Consider the following 21,333-nt stretch of genomic DNA (forward strand, 5'->3'; position numbering starts at 1 on the left):
GATATCTTCAAACGGAATTGCATTTGTACAAGATAATATTATATATATATATGTACTTAACAGGACACCCGCCTGGATCTTGACCTTAAGGAGGAGAAACTCGCCTCACTGCAGCGCGAACTGGAGGAGATGACCTTTGGTGGCGGCACCGAAGAGGAGTTCGCCCAACTGCGGCGCTCCAAGAACGAAACGGAGCGTCGGGCCAAGGAGCAGGAGGAGGAACTGGACGAGATGGCCGGCCAGATACAGCTGCTCGAACAGGCCAAGCTCCGCCTGGAGATGACGCTGGAGACAATGCGCAAGGAGGCGCGACGTGAGTCCCAGCAGCGCGACGAGGAGCTGGAGGAGGTTCGCGGCAACGGCTACAAGAAGATCAAAGCCCTCGAGTGCCAGCTGGAGACGGAGCACGAGGAGCGTACGCTGCTGCTGCGCGAGAAGCACGAACTGGAGCGACGCCTCTCCTCCATGGAGGATCGCGATCGCGTAGACCGCGATGCCGAGGAAGCGCTCAACCAGAAACTGCGACGTGATCTGCGCAAATACAAGGCCCTGCTCAAGGATGCCCAGACGCAGTTGGAACGGCTCAAGGCCGACACACCCGGCAAGACGCTCATTAGGCAACTGCGCAACCAACTGGAGGACGCCGAATCCGCTCGTTCGCTGGCCATGAAGGCGCGACAGACTGCGGAAGCTGAACTGACCGAAGTGCAGGCCATGTTCGAGGAGTCACATCGGGCCAGAAACGATGCTGAGGAGCGAGCCAATGCGGCCCACAGGGATCGCGCTGAGCTCCAGGCCCAGATCGAGGAGAACGAGGAGGAGCTGGCCGAACTTATGAAGAAGTACAGCGCCACGGTGAAGCACCTGAACACCGAGCAGATCAACGTGTCGGAGGCTGAGTTCAAGCTCAACGAGATGGAAGCAGAGCGCAACAATCTCAAGGAGCAGGTGGCCGAGCTGCAACATCGCCTGGACAATGTGGAGAATCTGGGAGATCCCTCAATGGCCATGATGTCGAAGAGGTCAGTTAAAGTTAAACAAACTATGCGAATATAGATAATTTATTGTGTTTTTTTTTTTTTAACAGATTGGAGCTGCGCACCAAGGAACTGGAATCCCGCCTCGAACTGGAGCAGGCCACTCGTGCTCGTCTGGAGGTACAGGTGAACCGTCACAAGGAGGCCCTGGAAAAGCTGCAGAATGAGGTGACGCAGTCAAAAATGCGTGAGATGCAGGCCCAGGATGTGATCAAGAAGTCGCAAAAGAGTCTGCGCGACATGCGCGAGGAGTTCCACACGGTCTCCAGTCGCGAGCAGGAGTCGCTGACGCGACGCAAGGACCTCGAGAAGAAGATGGAGCAAATGGAGTCGGAGGGAGCGGCGCTGAAGAACGATCTGCGACTGGCCCTGCAGAGAATAGCGGATCTGCAGCAGGCCATGGAGGAGGAGGGCGAGGAAGAGCTGAGCGAGAGGTGAGTGAAAGGAGTTTGAAACTAGAGGATGAAAGCTAATGATTAATTTCAATCCATTGCAGCGATGAGAGCCTCAGCTCGGTGGGCTCAATCAGCGACCTGGAGGATCGACTGCGGCCAGTGCACGTGAAGCGCAGCTCACAGCAGTCGCTCAATGGCAGCATCGGCGGCGGAGGCGGCTCCGTTGTCAGCTCCACCCGCACCGTGGTCTTTGAAAAGGACGACAACAGCCCGAGGTACGCTGATAACGAAGTCAACTCGAACAGCAGAAAGCAGCACAAGCATTAAGGCCCCAGCACACAGCGTAGACTGCTCCACTACTCTCTCACCCTCTATTTGTCTGACTCTTAATATATGCCTATCGCTAGTTAGCTAGTCTGTAAGGTCTGTTGCTATCTGCCGGCTTATCTAATTTAAATAATTAAACCATACATGCAAACCATTCGCCACAATCCACATCCACAAACGACCCACAAAAACGAAACCGCCGCCGACACTTTAACGCTGCAATTCTCCGACGACTCCGGCCAAATCAAACAAAATCATAAAAACCAAACGCCCCCCAAAAACCAACGATGCGTGTAAATATGTTAATGCATATGTGACAAAAACGAAACCTAAATACACAACAAATCCTAACTCCGCTCCGCTCTGAACCGCATCCGCCTCCGCTCCGCAACAACAACCTAAACAACCCGCCCGCCCCTCCCACTCCGCGTGTGTGTGCGTGTAAACCATTAGCTTTTTCTTATTGTAGAATAACAGTGACGTCGCCATCGTCGCCACACATTCATAAGCTGGCACTGGCGGCCAAAGCCATACCGGCCCACAAACCGGACACAAAACCCGCAGCATCATCGACCAGGATGGGACTAGCAGTGCCAGTGGTGGGCCATCAGTAGTGGCCAGGATGCCCGGCTGGCCAATCCGTAGTAGATTCATCTCCGCTCGTGGCTAGTCGTTGACCACCTGGTTCGGCAGCTTGTAATTTGTAATTTTTATTTTTTGGATATTTATTAGTTGTTTACGATTATTATTTGATTACTGTTTAGTTCAATATGTTTAACTATTTATTATCGAAATATAGCTACATGATAATATATGATATACAAACCCAAAAGGCATTCGAAAGCAATGCTGAATCGTAGTTAATTTAATTTGCGCGACAGTCCCTAAATCAAAAGTGATTAAAATGTTTTATCTCTCGAAACAAACAAAAAGAAACAAAAAACATAAACGGAACTAACACCTATAGCCTATATAGAATATGGTCCATTATCCTATAGCCAACTTAAATAAAATTAGTTAAACGCGTTTCAAAATCATAGGCAAGTGTATGCAAATGCAGTAAATTGAATGTTTAATCGAATTAAATCCCAAAAAAAACCCGAGTATTTTACAAATAACTCTTATTCTTATACGAATCATCAAACCCCTTCATAACATCAGTAATTAAACGACATCATTAGCTTCATTCATCACATATGGAAAGGAAAACTTAAAAGTAAAAGTAATAACTAATATTGGAATACGAAATTTTGCAGAAAACGTCAAGAAACGGAAAACGATCCATGAAAGCCCTTATAAAAACTAACAAAACGAACATAAACAAATAAATATATTGTTATAAAACTAATTGAGTCTCTATTTTCTTTGGGTGTTGAGCTATTTTAAGAGGTGTTCTTATAATAGGGATGCAATATAGTTATGATAGGATGTTTATAAATAATCAAGAAATCCTATAAAATTTATTGCATACTTTTGGGTAAATTTACTTGTAACACAAGGTAAAATGTATGTTTAATGTCAAAACTATACATTCATTCGGTTTTGTTTGAAAAAGTAATTAATTCGAAATCAAGTCATCTTTATTACCCTAAACTCCCATTTCATACAGCTTTCCGTAAGCAAACAAATCAATTTAAGTTTGAATTGATAAGCCAGAAAGCCGTGCCTAGTTTAATCAGCCCAAGTTTCGAATCGAGGAACAGCCATCGAAAGTCATCAGCTAAATATGGCGCACAAGCAGCACTTGGCCCAAAACTGAACTTCCGGATAAGAAGTAAGCCAACTCTTGAGCTCCGCCGCCGCATTGATTTATTTGGGTAAACACGCACGCTGCTAGGTCGAGGTCAAAAGTGTAAGACATACCCAAGCCCGACCCAGACCAGAGGCTAGAAATCCGTCACCCACTTACCCTCGACCTGGAGCCCAAAACCTATTAAGTGGCACCATTCGGCAGTCGCCATCCCAGGTGACTTTGAAAGTTGCAGCAATCGCAATCGCGCAGCGGTCCCACGCCCACGCCTTGAATCCCGGATCGGTCACGAATGAAAGCCAGGCACGCAAGTTGGCCTCTCATGGGGGATGGGCCGGAGCACTTGAAAACACTTGTTGTATGTCAAAGCCGGAGGCCCAGACATCAATCAGGCGTCTGGCTGACATCCATAAAGCCCGGCAATGGCTTTCCAATCTAGGCGGCAGCAACAGGTGTTGCCCGGGGAAACTACGACTCCTCAAAGGGAGAAACCACCGCTTGTCCATCAGTCGAGCTGAACTCAAAAACAACCGTCAACTAGGCGACTGTCAAATGCGCCACGTATCCGGATTATCGATCAAACAGCAGCGACTTTATGCCAATTTCTGGGTCTCCGCTTTTGGCGCAGACACATATTGGATTTCAAAGGCTGCGGAACGTAATCGCAGAGCTGCACTTGCGGCATTTTCTTGAGGAGTAGCAAAATCAGGATAGTACCAATATGGATGACCGCACCATAGACTCCATATTCCTGGGCTCCCTGGAGTCCCTGCCGCCGGTTAGCTCGAAAATCGTGCGCATCTTCACCAGCTCCACGTTCACGGGTGGGTCAGCCAGGAAACCACCACCTTTGGCCATGTGTGGCCGGGTGGGCGGTGTGTGAAAGTGTGAACTTGTTATGTAATCCGGATTTTCGCAGACACCACCATGGAGCGGAACACACTGATGGCCAAGTGCTATCCGCGCATCAAGGACTACTGCCGCGAGAAGCACGGCCTGGAGTTTCAGGTGGTGGACATGCGCTGGGGCGTCCGAGATGAGGCTACCGACGATCACATGACCACAGAGCTCTGCATGCGCGAGATCAAGAACTGTCAGCGCCTCTCCATGGGACCGAACTTTATCGTCTTTCTGGGCCAGAAGTACGGCTACCGGCCCATTCCCACGTACATAGTGTCCTCCGAGCTGGCCCTCATCTGCGAGGAGCTCACCTCGATGGGCGTGGATCGGGCCATTCTCGATTTGTGGTACAAAAAGGACAGCAATGCGGTGCCACCCATCTCCGTGCTGCAGCCCATCTCCTCGATTTTAATTAATTTCAACAACAAGGTAGGTATCTGGTGGATATGTTTTCTGGTGAAGTTGAAAATTTGTATCTCAAGGATACTTAGTGAAGTGTTTTAATTATTGACTAGTGATTGATTGAACTGTATGAAATGTATGTTGTGTGTTGTATGCTGTGTGTGTGATGGCAAAGCGGCGGCAAAGAGTATTCCTATCCCATGGGCTCCTGCTGGGATAAGGCATTACTTCTAGTTCAAATTTATTGTTCTTTTGGATACTAAAAACAAGAGTTGATAAATTATACCTCCAATCCTCAGCGCGTCCCAAAGCTGCAGGCGGAGGACCAGGCGGTGTGGTGGGACACACTCAACAAGATGCAGAAGCTCCTCCGCAAGGCAGCTGCTTCTCTGGGAGCCAGCAACAAAATGTCCAAGGAGGATGTCCACAACTATTTCATGTCGGGTGAGTGCGTAGCCTTAGCGAGTAGCAATCGTAGTGGTAGCTCAACAACCCCATCCGCGTTTAGTGACGGAGCGAGAGGTCATCAACGGCATTCTGAACGTGAAAAACACGAAAAACCATTGCCTGTCCTATGTGCGGTACATCAACAACATAAACCTGCAGAACCTGAAGAAGGCCTCGCTCTTCGTGGACATCATCAATCGCAGCCTGGACACGGAGTCGGCCAAGTTGCTCAGTGACCTGCGGGACACCCGGTTGCCAGCCAAGATCGAGGCATGCAATGCCCAGAAGTAAGGCATAAATCGAGCGTCTGATCGAGAGGCGGAGGGAGACGAAACAGGATGATGCTAATCCTAACTGATGTGGGGGTTGGGGGCACTTTGCAGATACACGGTGGAGTGGATCGGACGGGAGGGCCTGGACATTGAGACGCACGAGGAGTACCTGAATCATTTCATCTCTCACTTCTATAAGAACGTGGTCAAGCTGGTCGATAGGGCGATGCGCAAAGAAGACTCCAGTGCACAGGGGCAGATAGTAACTGAGATCCTTCAGCATCTGCACGCTTGCAACAATTCGGTCAAGATATTCTACGGTCGCGAGGAAAGTTGCGAACGCATCAAGCGCTACATGCTGGGGGATTCAGATAAGCCACTTGTCCTTTTCGGCGACGGAGGCTGCGGCAAGACCTCACTGCTCTCCAAGAGCGTTGCCCTCGTGGCCACCGAATGGTTCGCCCACGCGAGGCCCATCAACGTCATCCGCTTCCTGGGCACCACGCCGGATTCCAGTGCCTTGACGGCCACCCTGATTTCCATCTGTCAGCAGGTGAAGTCCATCCCAAATACCAGCCACCATCTAGACCCCCAAAAACTAATCCGCTAACCGCTTCTAACCTCTTACCCCGAAACACCAACACCCCCACCCTTAACCCCGATCTTACCCAATCAGATCTCTTACAACTACATGCTACCCTTCGAGAACATACCCGATGATCTTGTCCCCTTAACGGCACACTTTAAGCAATTACTAACTTACGCCAGCCCCGCCCAGCCGCTCACCATCTACCTCGATTCGGTCGACCAGCTGACGGGCACCCAAGACTCGAACAAGGTATCCTGGATACCCACGCGTCTGCCTCCGCACTGTAAGGTGAGCCCTCTGTTCCGATGACGCTGTGGCCCCCAGTGTCCACTTCCTTCCTACTTTTCCTAACCTCCTTGTGCATGATACTGTAAATACTCTTGTGAATACAAAACCTTTCTCTAAATAATCCTAAGTGCATGATTTTTTAAAGTATTATATCCGAACAGGATTTAAGATCCATTTACCCTTACTCCCTGACACTGTACAAATTTATGCATGCTATTTTTTCGTTCTACTTCTAAGTTGGCACCCAAATTTTCCAAGATGAAAATATTTTTAGTCTACCTATTTGGTATACTCGTAGATGTATAAATTCGAGTTATATAAGATTTCAAGATTCCTCCGACATTTTTGCATGACCCTAGGTTTCCCAGATTTCTTCAATTATAAAGAAAGGATAGCCCTTTTTTGATAAAATCCCCAAAACTCCAAAATATCGATCTTTTAACAACTTCATTCAGAAGAATATAACTTTTTATGTGAATTTTTACTTACCGTCTCTGAATAGTGAACCTTTTGGGTTAATATCCAATCTTTGCAAGCCTTTGTATCATCATTATAACTCATACGCCCTGTATATACACTGCATGAATCCGCATGTGCCCGCTCAGAAGGGAAACTGAGTAAGTTTTTCCAATTGCTTGACCTGTGCGTGCTAAGCAAAATCACTCGACACCACCGCCACCAGAGCAATTGATGGCACCACCTCACCCAAAACGACACCGCAAGGAGGCCGTTCTGCATGAGGCGATCCTCGCTTGGTATCCACCCTTATCCAAAAGTCCTTGTATACAGATCCCGTTCCAACTGCTTCCAGATCATAATATCGTGCGCCAACGAACCGGCGAACCCAACGGTGTCCCACGAGTACCATGTCCTTTGCAAGATGATCGACGTGGAGGAGAACTTCATCGAGGTGACGGCGCTGGGCGAGGATTTGGCCATGAATGTGATCAAGATGTGGATGAAGACGGCTTGCCGGGATCTGAACAACTACCAGTGGCGCCTGGTGGCCAATGCCATCAGCAAGTGCTCCCTGCCGATCTTCGTAAAGCTCGTTTTCGCCGAGATTTGCCGCTGGCGGAGCTACACGCGTCCCCAAGAGACGCACCTGGCCAACACGGTGATGGACTCCATTATGCTGCTGTTCGAGCGAGTGGAGAAGCAGCACGGCCGCATTCTCGTGTTCCACGCTCTGGCCTACATAACCGCCTCCAAGTCGGGACTATCCGAGAGCGAACTGGAGGATCTGATCTCGCTGGACGACAAGGTGCTGGACGATGTCTACCAATACCATTTGCCGCCCACGCGACGTATTCCGCCGCTTCTCTGGACCCGTATTCGGAACGATCTGCCCAACTATCTGAGCGAACGCGAGGCGGACGGGGTTAATGTGATGAACTGGTATCACCGGCAGTTCCGGGACACCGCCAAGGAGCGCTACTTCAAGAACATGAACATGGCAATTTACTTTCACTCCATGATTGCAGATTACTACCTGGGCATTTGGGGCGGCGGGGTGCCGAAGCCATTTAAGTTTACCGAGATCCAGCGGCACAGGTTCGGATTGGCGGACAAGGAGGGATCTGCGGATCGCAAGGTGCCCATCCAGCCGTTGGTCTTCAGCAGCAAGGACGGCCTCTCCAAGCGCTACAATCTGCGCAAGGTGCGTAGATATATCGCCTATATAATCACTTATATATATTAATTCTCAATCCATAATAGTTTGGCGAGCTGCCCTTCCACTTTGTTCGCTCGCGCCGCTTCAAGGATCTCTTCGAGCATGTGCTCTTCAACTACGACTGGCTGCATGCCAAGCTCTCCAGCTGTCCGCTGCAGGCGGTGTTGGCGGATTTCGAGGATGCCTCCAGCAACACAGATGACAAGGAGGCCAAGCGAGAGCTGATGCTGGTCTCGGATGCCCTGCGCCTGGGTGGCGCCATCCTGGCCATCTACCCCAACATGCTGGCCCCGCAGCTGGTCGGACGACTCCTGCCCGAGATTGGTGGCAATCCCAACATCAAAATGCTGTTGAGGGCTTGCGATCGCAGTGGCCCCAAGGACTGCGCTCTTATTCCGGTTAATCATTGTCTGCACACTCCAGGAGGACCACTGAAGGTTGGTGTTCCATTCTTATAAAATGAATCCTTAATAAAGACATTCTTGTTTATTCCTAGTATTCTCTGGAGGGTCACCAGTTTGCGGTCTTCGCCTTCTGCCTGACCAGCGACATGCGCTACATGGTCTCCATATCCACGCACTTCATCACTTTCGACCTGTCCACATCGGATCTGACTCGGGATGTGAATCCCGGCATCGAGGGCATTATGCAGCAGTTGGTTTTGAGTCCGGACAACAAGTGGGCAGCCGCCTACTCCAACAACAACCAGACGGTTCTACTCAACATGCTCTCCAGCGAGTTCGTGGTGATCAACAGTCCCTTCGAGGAGTCCCACGGTCCAGTCAGCGGTCTCTATCTGCTCAATCAAAAGTAAGTTATGTGCGGGTCCTTATATGTTGCTCAATTTTTTCTGCCTTAGTTTGTTCATCACCTGCAAGCTCCGGTGGGCTCAGTTCGATATGCGCGGCAATCTGGTGGACACCTTTGAAGTACCTGGTGAAAATGATAGTTGGGAGATACTGAGTGAGTACGATTTATCCAGATCTAAGATCATATAATATAATACTATAAACAATTAAAATCAAGCCTATATATGCTAACATTACTTACCATTACTAAATTAAGCCATGGAGTTCTTCACTCCTGCGGATTACAATGTGGTTTTCTGGTCGGGCTCCATCAACGACATGCGCCTGCGACTGGACTCGTGCCGGGGTGGCCACTACTCCAACTCCCAGCGGCTCTTTAGCGCCATGGTGATGAACAAGGAAAGAACTCGGGCCTACGGCTGTGCCAACGAGGAGAATTTCGAGGTCTCCGTTTTCGACTTCGTTGAGGATGAGGCTTCAGGGGAGATCCGTTGGACTTTGGTGGAGAGCCTGCCGCGCTTCGAGAACGACGACAAGGAGATGCTGCTGCAGTTGCGCCTCGATCAACACGATCGCATGCTCCTGGGCACGGCGGGCAAGGGTTTCGTGATCTGGGACTTTGGCAGCAAGGATAAGGATGAACCTGAACTGTCACGCATAAGGGAGGGTGCACTGTACCTGGCACTGCCTCACGGAGTGCGAAACATTACCACTCGCATCATGCAGTCCAACTCGATCATGGTTAGCTCCAAATTGGATTACGCAGTGGCCGGAGTGCGCAAGAACCTGTACGTGTGGTGCCTCCAATCCGGTCAGCTGGCCAAGGTTCTGGACGCCCACTTTGGGCGCATCATACAGCTGGAACCGCTGACCATCGGCAACTGGAACAACCTGGTCACCTCCTCCATCGATCGTTCTGTAAAAGTCTGGAACATCAACAACATCTTTGAGAAGGTCCACGTCATTGATCGTCATGAATTGCAAATCGACGACATCAGTCTGTCCGAGGTGGACATGGCGGTGACAGTCACCCGTAGCTGTGTGGGTGTCTGGGAGACTCGATCCGGACGCCTTCTGGCCAAACTGGCCGACAGTCCCTTGGGCGCCATCGTCACTCATGCTGAAATTACACCAGACGGCCGCTATATCATCTCCTCGGAGACGGGCAAATTTCTAGTCTGGAACCGAGTGTCCGAGCAGGTTGTTTTTAGGGATGACCAACCCGGCATACAGCAGATCACCCTAATGGATTACGGCTACAAAGTGCTCACTGTCTCCGTGCCGAACATCAATCAGCGGGACATCCTGGCAGCAGCTGCTGGCGGATCAGCGGATGAAGCCAATCGGCTTACGGCCATAACAACTATGCGTTCAGTGCCAGGTGAGTTACCTTGGGATAAAGAATTAATCTTAAAAAATTACATTTTAAATTAAAATAGCATCTACTCACATAAATACTATATATTTCAGAGGGCGCCATTCTGTTCCGCTTCGACTTCCCCATACGCATGATCACGGGCATGCCCTTCCGTCAATCGGTTATTACCGCCGACAACGCCTACATTGTGGTGGTCACAGTGGACAAATCCAACAAGGATTGCCTGGGCGTCTACAGCGCCACGAATGGTGCTTTCGTCTCCAAGATCCTGCTGAAGGGCTGCTCCATCAAGGAGGTCATCTCGCTGGTTCCAATGCCGCACAAGGCCAACCAGGTGGCGGTGATCAGCAGCGAGAAGGGCAGCGTCATGGACATCAAGACGAAGAAGCATGTCCGCTCCATCGCAAAGTGGGGTGGCAGCATCACTCGGGACGGCAAATGCGGTTTGTATGCCCCCACTCGTGGAGGCTTGGAAATGCTGGAGCTGAGAAAGGGCACCACGGTGAAGACCTTCATACCCAAGGTAGCCGAGGGCGTCTTCTCGGTGATCTGCATCTTTACGGAAAACGACGAGTATGTGGCCTACTACCACAGCGGCCGCAAGACCATTCGGGTATTTCGGACCGTGGACACCGAAATGATAGCCAACTACCGGCTGCAGGCGGAGCTGACGGCGATCAAGAGCAGCAAAGATGGACGCGCCATCGTCCTGGGCACTGTGGACGGCTGCATGTCCGTGCTGGCCATCGTGGATCCCAAGAAGGAGGAGATGAACGAGTACCTCAACGACCTGCCCTCCCGCGACGAGAACTGGAAGGCCAAGTTGGCCAAGATGAAGGCACGGGTGGGCTTCAAGGCTGCCATTCGGGTGGCCACCATCTCCTCGCGCTACGCCAAGACCAGCAAGGGCGGCGAGGATGGCGAGGAGGAGCTGCTGACGGAGATCACCGAGGACGTGGTGGTGCCAGTGGCCGACTAGCTTCTCGGTTAGTTGATTTATAAATATAACATTTATTTTCGCATATAGTTCATGAGGATGTTACAAAAATACGCGGCGTGTCTACTGTGTGTGTTATCCTGCGTGTACTGCGTGCTTGCGGCATAGAAATCAGCGTGTGAATGTGTGTATGCGGATAAAACTGAATGGGTCTTAAACTAAACAATGGTTAGGGGGTAACTGCTAGTTGGTAAAAACTACGGTTAGCTAATACGAGTATAAATTAGAGTTTTTAGCGCGCACTGAGCCCAACGCTTGGCTTGAAACAATTTGAGGCGTGTCGAGAGTGTTTAGTGTTGAAAACATAACCAGACATAATATAATAACAAGAATCGATCCTAGTGGGCGCGCTCGTGTTGCAAAGCAATGACCTTTCAAGTGTACACAAACCTTTAACATGCTACTGCTTTCACTGATGATTTAATAATTTAAACAAAATAGCGTAGGCATAAACTAACTAGCTGCTGTCGTCTAATCAACGGAACCCGGTCTCAGTCACAGTCGCCTTTTCAATCTCAATCTCAACTCAGCCAATCGAATCTAATATTGAATCGCATACGGGAACACAACTCAGTGCTAATACATAGACCGATCAATTGTTATTAGTTAAAGTACAATACATAGTTCTGGAGGAGACATAGTAATAGTGTGATCTGTTAATTATTGTTACTGTTGTTAACCTGCTTCCGACACTCACTGCTGCTCCTGTTACTACACATTATTACCGTGAATATATATATGTGCCGACTCGTAAGCATAAAACTATGTTAAATAATAAATGATTCCATGTAGTTTACGAGAACTGGCTCGTTCAGTGTTTTTGAGTGTGTCTCTTTGCTGTATAATGTCTAGCTGCCGCTGATTATAGCTAAGGGTTCTTCAGCTACGGGAAGCGCACAGCTTATTGGGCATGATTCTCCTTCTTGATCTGCGCCAGCTTTGCCTGGAGCGCCTGCAAGCGATTGGGCGACATGTCGCGCTTCTAGAAGAAATAAATTCATTAGTTCCACTTCACTTCTTTGCCACTTCCACTTACATCTCGCTTGATAAGCGACGCCTTCTGTGAGTTCATGCCGTTCAGGCAGAGATTCTCGTCGACCACCTTGTTGTCCAGCATGTGGGATCCATCGTCTGCCGAACGGGCGGAGGCCAGCTTGCCGGCCACGCCCCCGCCGGAGAGGTGATATTGAAGGCGGTCCATCCAGAAATCGGCATCGTGACCAGTGTTCTGGTAGTTGGCATCTGTGAGATAAGAACGAGTAGCGGCTGCAGTTCGTCGGATTCAAACACGAATGTGAAGGCATGTGCATGAGGTTAGTAGATGAAGTAGGGTGTTAGGTGCTCCCTTACCCATGCGATTATCCGGCGCCTGTGCAGATCCGGCGTTCTGGTTGCGCTCGATCTCGGCCAGACCCTCCTCGATGTACTTGTGGAAGGTGGCACTGGAACCTTGCAGGAAGGTACTCAGATCGATTTCTGGGTTTTGTTGCTGAAATGTTGAAGATGGTTACGCTTTAGATTAACAAGCCACTGAAATTTCTTTCATAACAAACCTTAAAGTCGTAAAGCTTCTGAAGACCTTGCTGTTTGGTGTCTCTATCCGAGATCAGCTTAAAGATCTGTGATACTGTATCATGAGTTTGGTGCGAGATACGCTTGGAGGCTATCTCCTTGGCTCTCTGGGGGGAGGCGCCGATTCCAGCCGCAGAGCCATCCTTCTGGAAATTCTGCAAGGAAATAAGATTTATAAATATATATTCCAACACATCAGTAAGTTATTCTAGATAACCCACCTTGAGGATGCGTATCAAATACGTGTGCAGCTCCGAGTGTGTGGGGATTTGGTTGAGGTGTTGCAAAATGGCATTACCCTTGACCTTTGCCATGTTGTGCAGAATGGTCTTAATCGTGCGCATTGGAGTGTCCGACGGACGGTTCTGCCACCAGGTGCTGGGCAGGGCCAGCATAAACTCGTGCACCTCCAGGATGACGGCGTCGTAGTTCAGCTCATTGCTGCGCTCTGGCAGCATCTTAACATTGCGCCAGATGCACTTCATCAGCAGATCCGTGAACTTGGGCAGCTTGGCCTCCGGACAAGTCTCGCGCAAAAGACGTATCAAAGCACTGAAAGGGATCCAAGAACTAAGTACTCTGTGCAACTTGACAGCACGTTTATTAATCTTACCAGTTTAAATTCGTAAAGTCCACCTTGTCCAACACTTTGAGACAGATGCCATTGATAACCTTGTTATACTGACTGTCGTCGCCCACAGCCAGCTTGGGATCGGCCATCAGGTTAAGCAGCGCCGACATGAGATTTTTTATGCAGGCCACGCTCAGCGTTTTGCCCAGAATGTTGGCATGGAAAAATGTATACAGAATGGAGAGCAGCGGCTGGTAGACGACCACTGACTGGGCCGATGGTATCTGGGAGAGATTCTTGAACTGTGCCAGCACATTCTGAATAAATATTTCCTCGTAGTCGCGCAGGACGGCCTGCTTCTCCGGAGCCTCGATGATGGCGGCAAGCTCGTTGATGGCCGCACGAGCCTTCAGGGTGTCCGTGCTGCTCACTCCGCGGATAACCTTGACCAGCTGCGGATCGTGCTTGGGCAGAACATCGGCCAAGCTGTGGGTAGAAAAAAATATTAAAGTATAGATTAATGAAACAGCTGCATGAGTCACCCACTTTGGTACGTTGTTCTCCAGTTGCTGCGGCGGCTGCTGGTTCTGCATGCGCATGGGGCTGCGATACGGGGAGATTCCACTTGTCATTCCGCCGGTGGACGACGGCGATGTGGTCAACGTCTGCTGCATGTAGTGCTGCCGCGAAATCAGGCGATCGAACTTCTCCTGCGGATAGTGAATGCCGGCTCGAGTGGGCCGCACCTTGATGGGCTCGTCCAATGATGAGATGTCCACGTTCAGTAGAGGCTTCGATTCCATCTGGTCCACGCGGACCCAGTCTTTTTCAATCTCGCTGATCACCTGAGAATCCAAGCCAAATGGTCCGCTGGACTTCTGTTGCTGGGTCTGCTGCTGCAGCTGGTGAAGATGCTGCTGGAGGAGAAGCAGCTGTGACGAAGGCGCCTGATCAAATGTTCTACAGAGTATCGAAAAAAACGAAAGTCTTAGTGCAACTCTGAGAAATCTGAAATCAAACTGAACACACAGGGAAAGCAGTAGCTAACACGTTGACAAACAGGATGACAGAAAAGGCAAAGGGGATTTGACAAACAATCGGAGCAGCAAGCAACACAACCACAAAATGAACAAAACAACACAAAGTATAAAGAAAGCCACTTTACGCCTGTCGAGTCAGGGAGTTCAAGTAGGTAACCACATTGGTGGTACTCCGCTCCGTCAGGTTGCTCTGCCCACGCTGTAAACTGGGTCAATAAAATAAAAATGTAAACGAAAATCAACAAAAACCAACCGCAATTAACAAAAATAGAAATAGGGGAACAACTACTAGGATATTCAAGGGTGGAAACCACTACAACAGCGCAGACAAGCTCATTTTGATATTTTTCCTCCATATGTTTATCATTGTCAAAACTGAACTTAAGTGTTTATAAACCCATACATATATTTGCTCAGTAAAAATATTGATTTCAAAAAAATAAACTCAACCCTCATACTCTTGAAATTTGGAATCATTCTTTGGACACGAACAGAATTTATACAAGAGACGGCCTCCTAATTGCTTCTCTTTCAGTGTCTTGAGAATCTGCTGGATTTTATTGGTATCCGAGAAGGCTTAAGACCTTGCCTACAATGCGCGCAGCAGTTTCCGACCCTCGGCTGTACAGGACACTCACCAAACTGAGTACTAGGTAAATAGGACTGGGGTATTGGTTTTAGAATCAACCGCCGGCACGTTCCCGCACACTTACCCCTCTTCGTCCGGTGGCGGCAGCTCGTCGCAGCCGTTGGCTACCTCGGCATCTTCGATCTCGATGCTGTCATGACGCTGTGGTGCCGCTTGCCTGCCTGTGGGCATATCCACAGAGGCTGGAGGCGTTGGCTTCTTTGTTTTCTTGGCCCGCTTGATGCGCTCATCCAGCATGGAGAGATCCTTCTCGTTCAGATGGCCAATCATCTTGTATGTCTTTTCGCCGGACAAGAAGAACACCTGGACTATGCAGTTGAGTGCTGCATTACGCACGGAGTTATCCCGGTCGGAGATCTGGCGGGCAATCTCTCGCACCGCCGCCTGGGGGGCAATGTTCATGCCGTACGTCTCGATGAGGAAGGATAACTCGTCCAGGCACTCGGTACGCTGGCGGGCATTCTTCGATTTAAGACCCTCCATCACATAGGCAAAGACCTTGACGAAGGGGAAGACCAATATTACTTGCCGGAGCACACGACGCACTCCATTCCGGACAGCGTCCTTGGGGTCTCCAATCTGCAAACGAACAAAGATTTTTAGTAATTTTTTGACCTTCTAGTAATTGACCCGAGACTTGCCTTCAACAGCAGGTGGGGCACAAAGCAGCTGCCCTCGTTCTCGGCCAGAATGTAGTCCTGGTCAATGAGCATCTGGAAGACCTGCACTAGATACTCGAGACCCTTAATCAGCACAGAAGGGTTCGTATCGTAGAAACGCAGCGTCAACCATTTGAGTATCAGGTCCAGATTGCAAACCAGCGCCTTGCTGTTCCCAGGCAGATCTTCGCTTAACTGCTCGATTACTTTCAAGTGATAGCTGGAGAAGAATTAAAAAGTTTATAACTAGACCTCAGCAGTGTTGGTAGATGGACTCACCGAAAATCGTCGTGAAACATGTTGGCTATCAGCGCTTTATTGACATTGGCCGCCATCATCTGATCGCGTAGCAGGTCAGTAAACTCCTCTCTTGGCGTCACAAATGTCCACTTGAGAACCTTCATCTTTTGCTCATCCAAAAGTCGCTGGTTCTTTGAGTTGTTTGCGGCCAAAAGCGGCGATGTGTCGATATCCTCGTCCTTCTTGCGAGCAGGTGCTGGCAATTTGTCCTGTCCTCCGGCAGCGCGGGAGGAGGCACTCTTCTGGATTCCACCAGCTCCACCACCACGCACTGTCTTGGCCTTTGGCTCTTCGGGAATTGGTGCCTGCTGCTTGCCCTTCGGCAGCGGCTTAACTGGGAGATTAGGACGCGCCTTCTCCAGGGCCGCATAGATATCCTTTTTGGAGGCGGGCTTTTGCTTGTCCAAAGCTCGATTCATAGCGTCAAATCCAAGGTGAATCATAATACCCAACACAGCCTCGTTGGCGTTCTTCCGCACATCGGCATTGCGATCGCAGATGTGAGCGTACAAGTGCGGGACCATTGAATGGAGATCCTCCTTCGACACCGACTTGGGGGGAAGGCCTGGAAGTTTGTCCGCCAGCCAAGCCCACAGTTCCGTCTTCAGAGCGGGGGATCCTCCCTTAAGGGCATCGGCTATCATTTCGCTCTCAAAGAATTCCTTGTAGCCGCCCTTCTCGCCGAAACTGTTCATGCAGTTGAGGGCTGCGGCCCTCACAAAGCTCTTGTTATCTCCAAGAGCGTGCAGAAATCCGGGGAACAGGGTGCGCACATGGTTGCGACATCCAGCACCCATGGCCGTGGCAAGCTGCTCGCAAATGGCAAGCGTCGTCTGGGCAATCTTTGCATTGGAATCCACCAGGCGATGCGCCAGAGCAGGAGCCAAGTCCCCGATGCTGGGTTTGATTAGACGAGCCTCTGAAATGATGGCCTGCAGCTTGGTCAATCCCTCGTTGCGAGTCTTCCAGTCCTTGTCAGACATCTCTTTTAGCAATGCCTCCGTAATCTGTGGGGCAATGTCAACGCGGGGTAGCAGATCAGCCATGTTAACGGGCTCATCTTCCCCAGCTGCACCGCCCTCGTCGTCTTCATTGTCCGGGGAGTTACCAGCTGCTCCGCCACTACTACGCTGAACTCCCCTCACTGGCTTGGGTGGTTTTTCGCCCACATTCTTATCGAACTCCACCTGGATCTGGGACTTAAGTGCCGGCTTCTCATTGTCGAAGAACATCATAAGTGCGTTACCCATATACATAGACATGATGCCCACGAGCTGGATGGCAGCTGCGCGAACTGTTGGATTGGTGCTCTGAACACCCTTTCGCACATCCTCGATGAGGGTCTTTGGCTGTAATTGGAAGCCAAACTCTGTGATGGACTTGCCCACCCAGTTAAAGGCCTCCGACTGCACCTTTGGCGATTTCTGCTCGAAGGCAAAGCTCAGCACTTTGCCTACGATGTACTCCAGTTTGGTGGCTTCAGCGAAGGCAGTCAGTACATCGGCAGCTGCTGCTCCATTCTTGGCATCAGCCAGCTTCTCGGTTATTTCGTTCATCACCAGGTCTACGGTTGTCGTGGTCAGCGGATAGTTCTCGGCCACACTGCGAATTATGTCCAGCTTAAACTTGAGTACTTGGAAATTCATTTCCTTGAGGCCGGGCTTGCGTCCGCTGATAGTTCGGATGAGGATCTGTGATATGCCCGCCTGTTTTGTATCGAAGCCGGTTATTTCGCCCAGGAGCTGCTCCACGGCAGCCAAGCGGTTCTTCCAATTGGAGTCCACCAATCCATTAAGTATGTCGGCCGGCAGAATTTCCTCGGACTTTTCTTGCAAATCCTCCGGTGTTAGCTCGCGTTCTGTGGCTAGAGCTTTCCCGGATGCTTTAGAGGCTGCTGCTGGGGCAGATGCCCCTCCTCCCGCAGCACCAGCCGCGGATTTCTTCAACACCTTGCGTGCCCCAGTGGTGGCAGGTCGAGAAACTGGCTTGGGATCCACACTGCCTCCCGTGGTCTTGGCAGGAGCAGCGGCTTTTGCAGTCGGTGCCGAAGCGGGTCGTGCCTCCTTCTTCGGTCCAGCAACCTTAATTTTGATCTCGGCCTTGTCGTGACACTCCTTGATCTTGACCATCTTGAGGGGATCAACGTCGGCTAACAGAGGAGTCACAGCCTTGTCGCCCATCAGCTTCATTAAAGTACCCAGAGCTTCGGCGCTGCTGTCGCGGACTGTTGGATCCGGCTCGTTGAGCGTTTTGACCAGACTGGTGGTCAGCAGCTTAAGCAGCTTTTTGTTTAGAGCTGCTGGCTGAGTGCGGGTCAGGGCACGGGCCAAAAACAAAGCGGTTTCGGATTTAACACTTGGATTCTTATTGGCCAGCGACTCCACAATGGACTCTTGCTGTGCCTCCAGCGAGGTGGAGGTGTAGATGGCATCGATGGCCTCGCGTAGTGCTGTCACAACATTGGGTTTCTTCTCCTTGAATTTCTCCAAGAGAGACGGGACACAAGCCTGAAAAAGGAGGGTTCACAAAATAAAGATTGAATTGAAAAAGGTAACAAATTTAAAAACTACTTACCGATGCATAGTTGGAGAAGCGCTTTGCCAATCCTTTGGCCAGCAGGGCCAGACATTTGCCGGCCATGGCTACCAGAACCACGTTGGAGTCCTTAGTAATAACCTTTTTAAGAGCACTCACTAGTGCTCCATACTCGCCGTTCTCCAGCTTGGGATTTTCGGTGAGCAGCTTCTCCAGGACCTCCAGCGATTCCTTTCGCAGTGTCCACTTCTTTTCCTCCAGCTTATCGTAAAAGTCCTTGGGCATTTTGGAGAGTATGTCAACGGGATCGAGAAGATCAATGGGATCGATTTCCTCGGCCCCAGCGTCGCCATCTTCTTCTGCAGAAAAATATAAATTTAAATGAGTAAAACAAAAAACATGAGAGCTTGGAGTATTTACCATTATAGGCATCCTCGACAGCTGCTGCGTCTGCGATCTTCGCTTGCTTCTCTTGCTGAGATTTCAAATATCTAAAGAGACAAGCGGTTTAGTCATATAATCAAATAAGGGATGGACTTCATCCCACCTGGAGGGCTCTGCTCGTTCGCCCTTGAGTTTCTCGAACTCATCCTCCAGCTCCTTGAGCGTTACTTGTGGCAACGTTGAGATCTGTGGCTTCATGGCTGCCCCGATCCAGCGGTAGATTTCCACGGCCAGCTGCTTGCCCTCGTCTCGGACGGCTTTGTCTCGGTCTGACATCAGCGGGGCAAGCTTCTTAATCAACGGCTTGACGCCTATAACTTTGTGTCCGAATTCGCGGAGGGCCAATGTGGTGGCTGCCACACAGGCGGACACAATCTTGGGGTTCTTGGCCTCCATGCCCTTGACCAGCTCTTCGACGACGGCCTCCTGCTTCTCGATCTCCACATACATGAGTGCCACCTGGACGGAGAGCTCCTTGGTCTTTGTCTTCGGGGCCGCAATGCACTTCTGGACGATGCCGGTCATCACATCGCCCACTGTGCGTCCGGCCAGGCCGCTGTTCTCCACAAAGATGAGGGCGGCTTCCAGGCCCTTCTCCTGGGCCATCGCATTCGAGTCGACCACCATCTTCTTGATGAGGCCAGCGAACTTGGACCACTCAGGCGACTTCTCGTCGTCTAGGTCGCGGAAGATCTTGGCAGCCTCTTCGTAGCCATCGACACGAGCCTTCCAAAGTTTATGGACACACCGCTCCTCCACCGGCAACTTCTTGTACTCGGTATCCTCGGCCATGGTGTGTTGGTGCTCTGGGCGCTACTCAATTCGGTCTGAGCGGCGGATTCTCCTCAGTGGTCTCGGGCGCAAGCAGTTGTCTCAACCAACATTCTAGGGAACAAACGAAAAAAAAAGGTATTATATAAAATAGCAAATCAACTGGAATTTCTATCTCCAAACATCAAGCAAATCCCAATGGAGCAGAACCATACGGGTTGTCAGGAGCCATCAAGCTAATGTTCCGAAATTGAGCTTAATCGCCGATGAACTGCAGGGAAGGCCAAGGAATGGGATTCATCCGTCCGTTCCGCTCGAGAGGCGGCAAGAGAAGTAAATGGGTCGGCCATATTTAGATTGTCGTCGTCTAAGTGCAGTTATTTGGCAAATAGAAATAGAATTAGGAGCGTGCGAATTTGGTTTTTTCGGAAAAGGTTGGTGGGCTTGCCACCCAGGATGGGGTGATGGGTGATATCATATGGCCGGAATAGCGCGCTTTATTCAGAATAATAAATCAGGGGCAGGCCGCAACCCCACCCCCCTTTGCCCGCTAACAAGGTGACACACACGCACTCGAAAGCCCGTGACTGACTCAGGAGTTGATTTTTTTATTTAACTATTCACTCTGCCGCCCCTTAACGTTTTTCCTTTGATCCGCCCCTGCCTCAATTTAACTGTGCTCCAGTTTCAGCAGGGCATTCCACTGGTCGGATATGCTCAAGCTTTGCCTACTATTCCAAGCTCTCACGCACACCGACGCTCGCCATTTCGAATTAACGGATCAGTTCGGAGGCAACAACAAATGTTTCTCCTGCGGGGCGGTGCGTCTGGAAAATGCCGTCGTTTACCGTTCCAGCCAACCGCTAATTGCAACTAGGGCTATTAATTTCCAGTGGCTGCAACTTGAGAGCCAGCAGATGCACCAGATTTCGACCACTTCAGCGACAAACACAAAGCGACGCCCTGGAGCTTGAAAATCCCAATGCATCCGAGTGCATTCCGGCACACACACGCACTCACCATCAGAATTTGGGGATCCAAGTACCGCCGTGCTGCGGGGGGCGTGGCGGGGGCTGTGGGGGCGGACAGCTGGCCAGGGGCAGCGGTTTTAAAGGGCTGCGCAATGCAATAACTTCGATTTTTCGCAGGCGACACACCAACACTCACACACGGCACAACACTCAGGCACGCACACCAATCTGACAAAGACACACCGACGAGCTCTCTTTTTTCAGCTGCCAAGTACTGCAGCAACAATAAAACCATAAACAACAACTATTAACTATGTTTCACGCGCTACGAGGCACTTTTGTGCAGCGGAATTTACTTCGGTTTCGCGTGAGGTAAATAAATAATAATTTTTGCGTTCTTCGCAAGCGTCGTTGCGCGCCAGAGCTGGGTAACCACTCGCGATAGTATCGATGTATCGAATGTACTGTATTATCGACTATGCCTATCGGCTATCGGCTAGCTGCAGTGTGACCTTTTAAATATCGTTAACCAATTTAAATCCCACTTTATTTAAT

At 50.2% G+C, this 21,333-nt stretch overlaps 3 protein-coding genes across 22 annotated transcripts in view; 2 read left to right on the top strand and 1 right to left on the bottom strand.

Moving 5' to 3' along the window:
• Positions 1 to 3,107, top strand: part of LOC108026130 (unconventional myosin-XVIIIa) — a 32,718-nt gene extending 29,611 nt beyond the window's left edge. For 8 of the 15 annotated variants that reach the window (XM_017096834.3, XM_044092858.2, XM_017096835.3 and 5 more), the window contains 4 exons: positions 64 to 1,022; positions 1,088 to 1,471; positions 1,534 to 1,707; positions 2,229 to 3,107. In XM_017096834.3, coding sequence (XP_016952323.1) covers positions 64 to 1,022; positions 1,088 to 1,471; positions 1,534 to 1,707; positions 2,229 to 2,373 — 1,662 coding nt within the window. In that variant the 3' untranslated portion in view covers positions 2,374 to 3,107. The other 7 variants (XM_017096836.3, XM_017096842.3, XM_017096844.3 and 4 more) reach the window with 5 other exon arrangements.
• A 1,059-nt stretch (positions 3,108 to 4,166) lies between these two features.
• LOC108026208 (NACHT and WD repeat domain-containing protein 2) lies at positions 4,167 to 11,257 on the top strand. Its single transcript, XM_017097017.3, has 12 exons — positions 4,167 to 4,333; positions 4,429 to 4,838; positions 5,111 to 5,255; positions 5,320 to 5,545; positions 5,642 to 6,083; positions 6,207 to 6,407; positions 7,219 to 8,067; positions 8,127 to 8,519; positions 8,579 to 8,892; positions 8,942 to 9,045; positions 9,148 to 10,272; positions 10,362 to 11,257. Exons 1-12 carry the CDS (start codon positions 4,231 to 4,233, stop codon positions 11,246 to 11,248), a joined length of 5,199 nt encoding a protein of 1,732 aa, XP_016952506.1. The 5' UTR covers positions 4,167 to 4,230; the 3' UTR covers positions 11,249 to 11,257.
• Positions 11,258 to 11,260: 3 nt separating this feature from the next.
• On the bottom strand, positions 11,261 to 21,221 carry LOC108026207 (protein mini spindles). 6 transcript variants are annotated; one of them, XM_017097009.3, is made up of 15 exons: positions 20,828 to 21,221; positions 19,140 to 19,921; positions 19,013 to 19,083; positions 18,632 to 18,951; positions 16,037 to 18,564; positions 15,740 to 15,977; positions 15,163 to 15,677; positions 14,575 to 14,655; positions 13,956 to 14,369; positions 13,452 to 13,895; positions 13,060 to 13,390; positions 12,820 to 12,993; positions 12,617 to 12,755; positions 12,303 to 12,532; positions 11,261 to 12,248 (listed from the first exon to the last, which is right to left on the bottom strand). In XM_017097009.3, exons 2-15 carry the CDS (start codon positions 19,826 to 19,828, stop codon positions 12,168 to 12,170), a joined length of 6,255 nt encoding a protein of 2,084 aa, XP_016952498.1. In that variant the 5' UTR covers positions 19,829 to 19,921; positions 20,828 to 21,221; the 3' UTR covers positions 11,261 to 12,167. The 6 variants fall into 6 exon arrangements, with proteins under 6 accessions (XP_016952498.1, XP_016952501.1, XP_016952503.1 ...); XM_017097012.3 differs by having other exon boundaries at positions 12,303 to 12,508; positions 20,828 to 21,210; XM_017097014.3 differs by lacking the exon at positions 14,575 to 14,655 and having other exon boundaries at positions 12,303 to 12,508; positions 20,828 to 21,210.
• Between the last annotated feature and the right edge of the window lie 112 nt (positions 21,222 to 21,333).

Source organism: Drosophila biarmipes, chromosome 3R (genome assembly GCF_025231255.1).
Source record: "Drosophila biarmipes strain raj3 chromosome 3R, RU_DBia_V1.1, whole genome shotgun sequence".
Taxonomy (NCBI): domain Eukaryota; kingdom Metazoa; phylum Arthropoda; class Insecta; order Diptera; family Drosophilidae; genus Drosophila; species Drosophila biarmipes.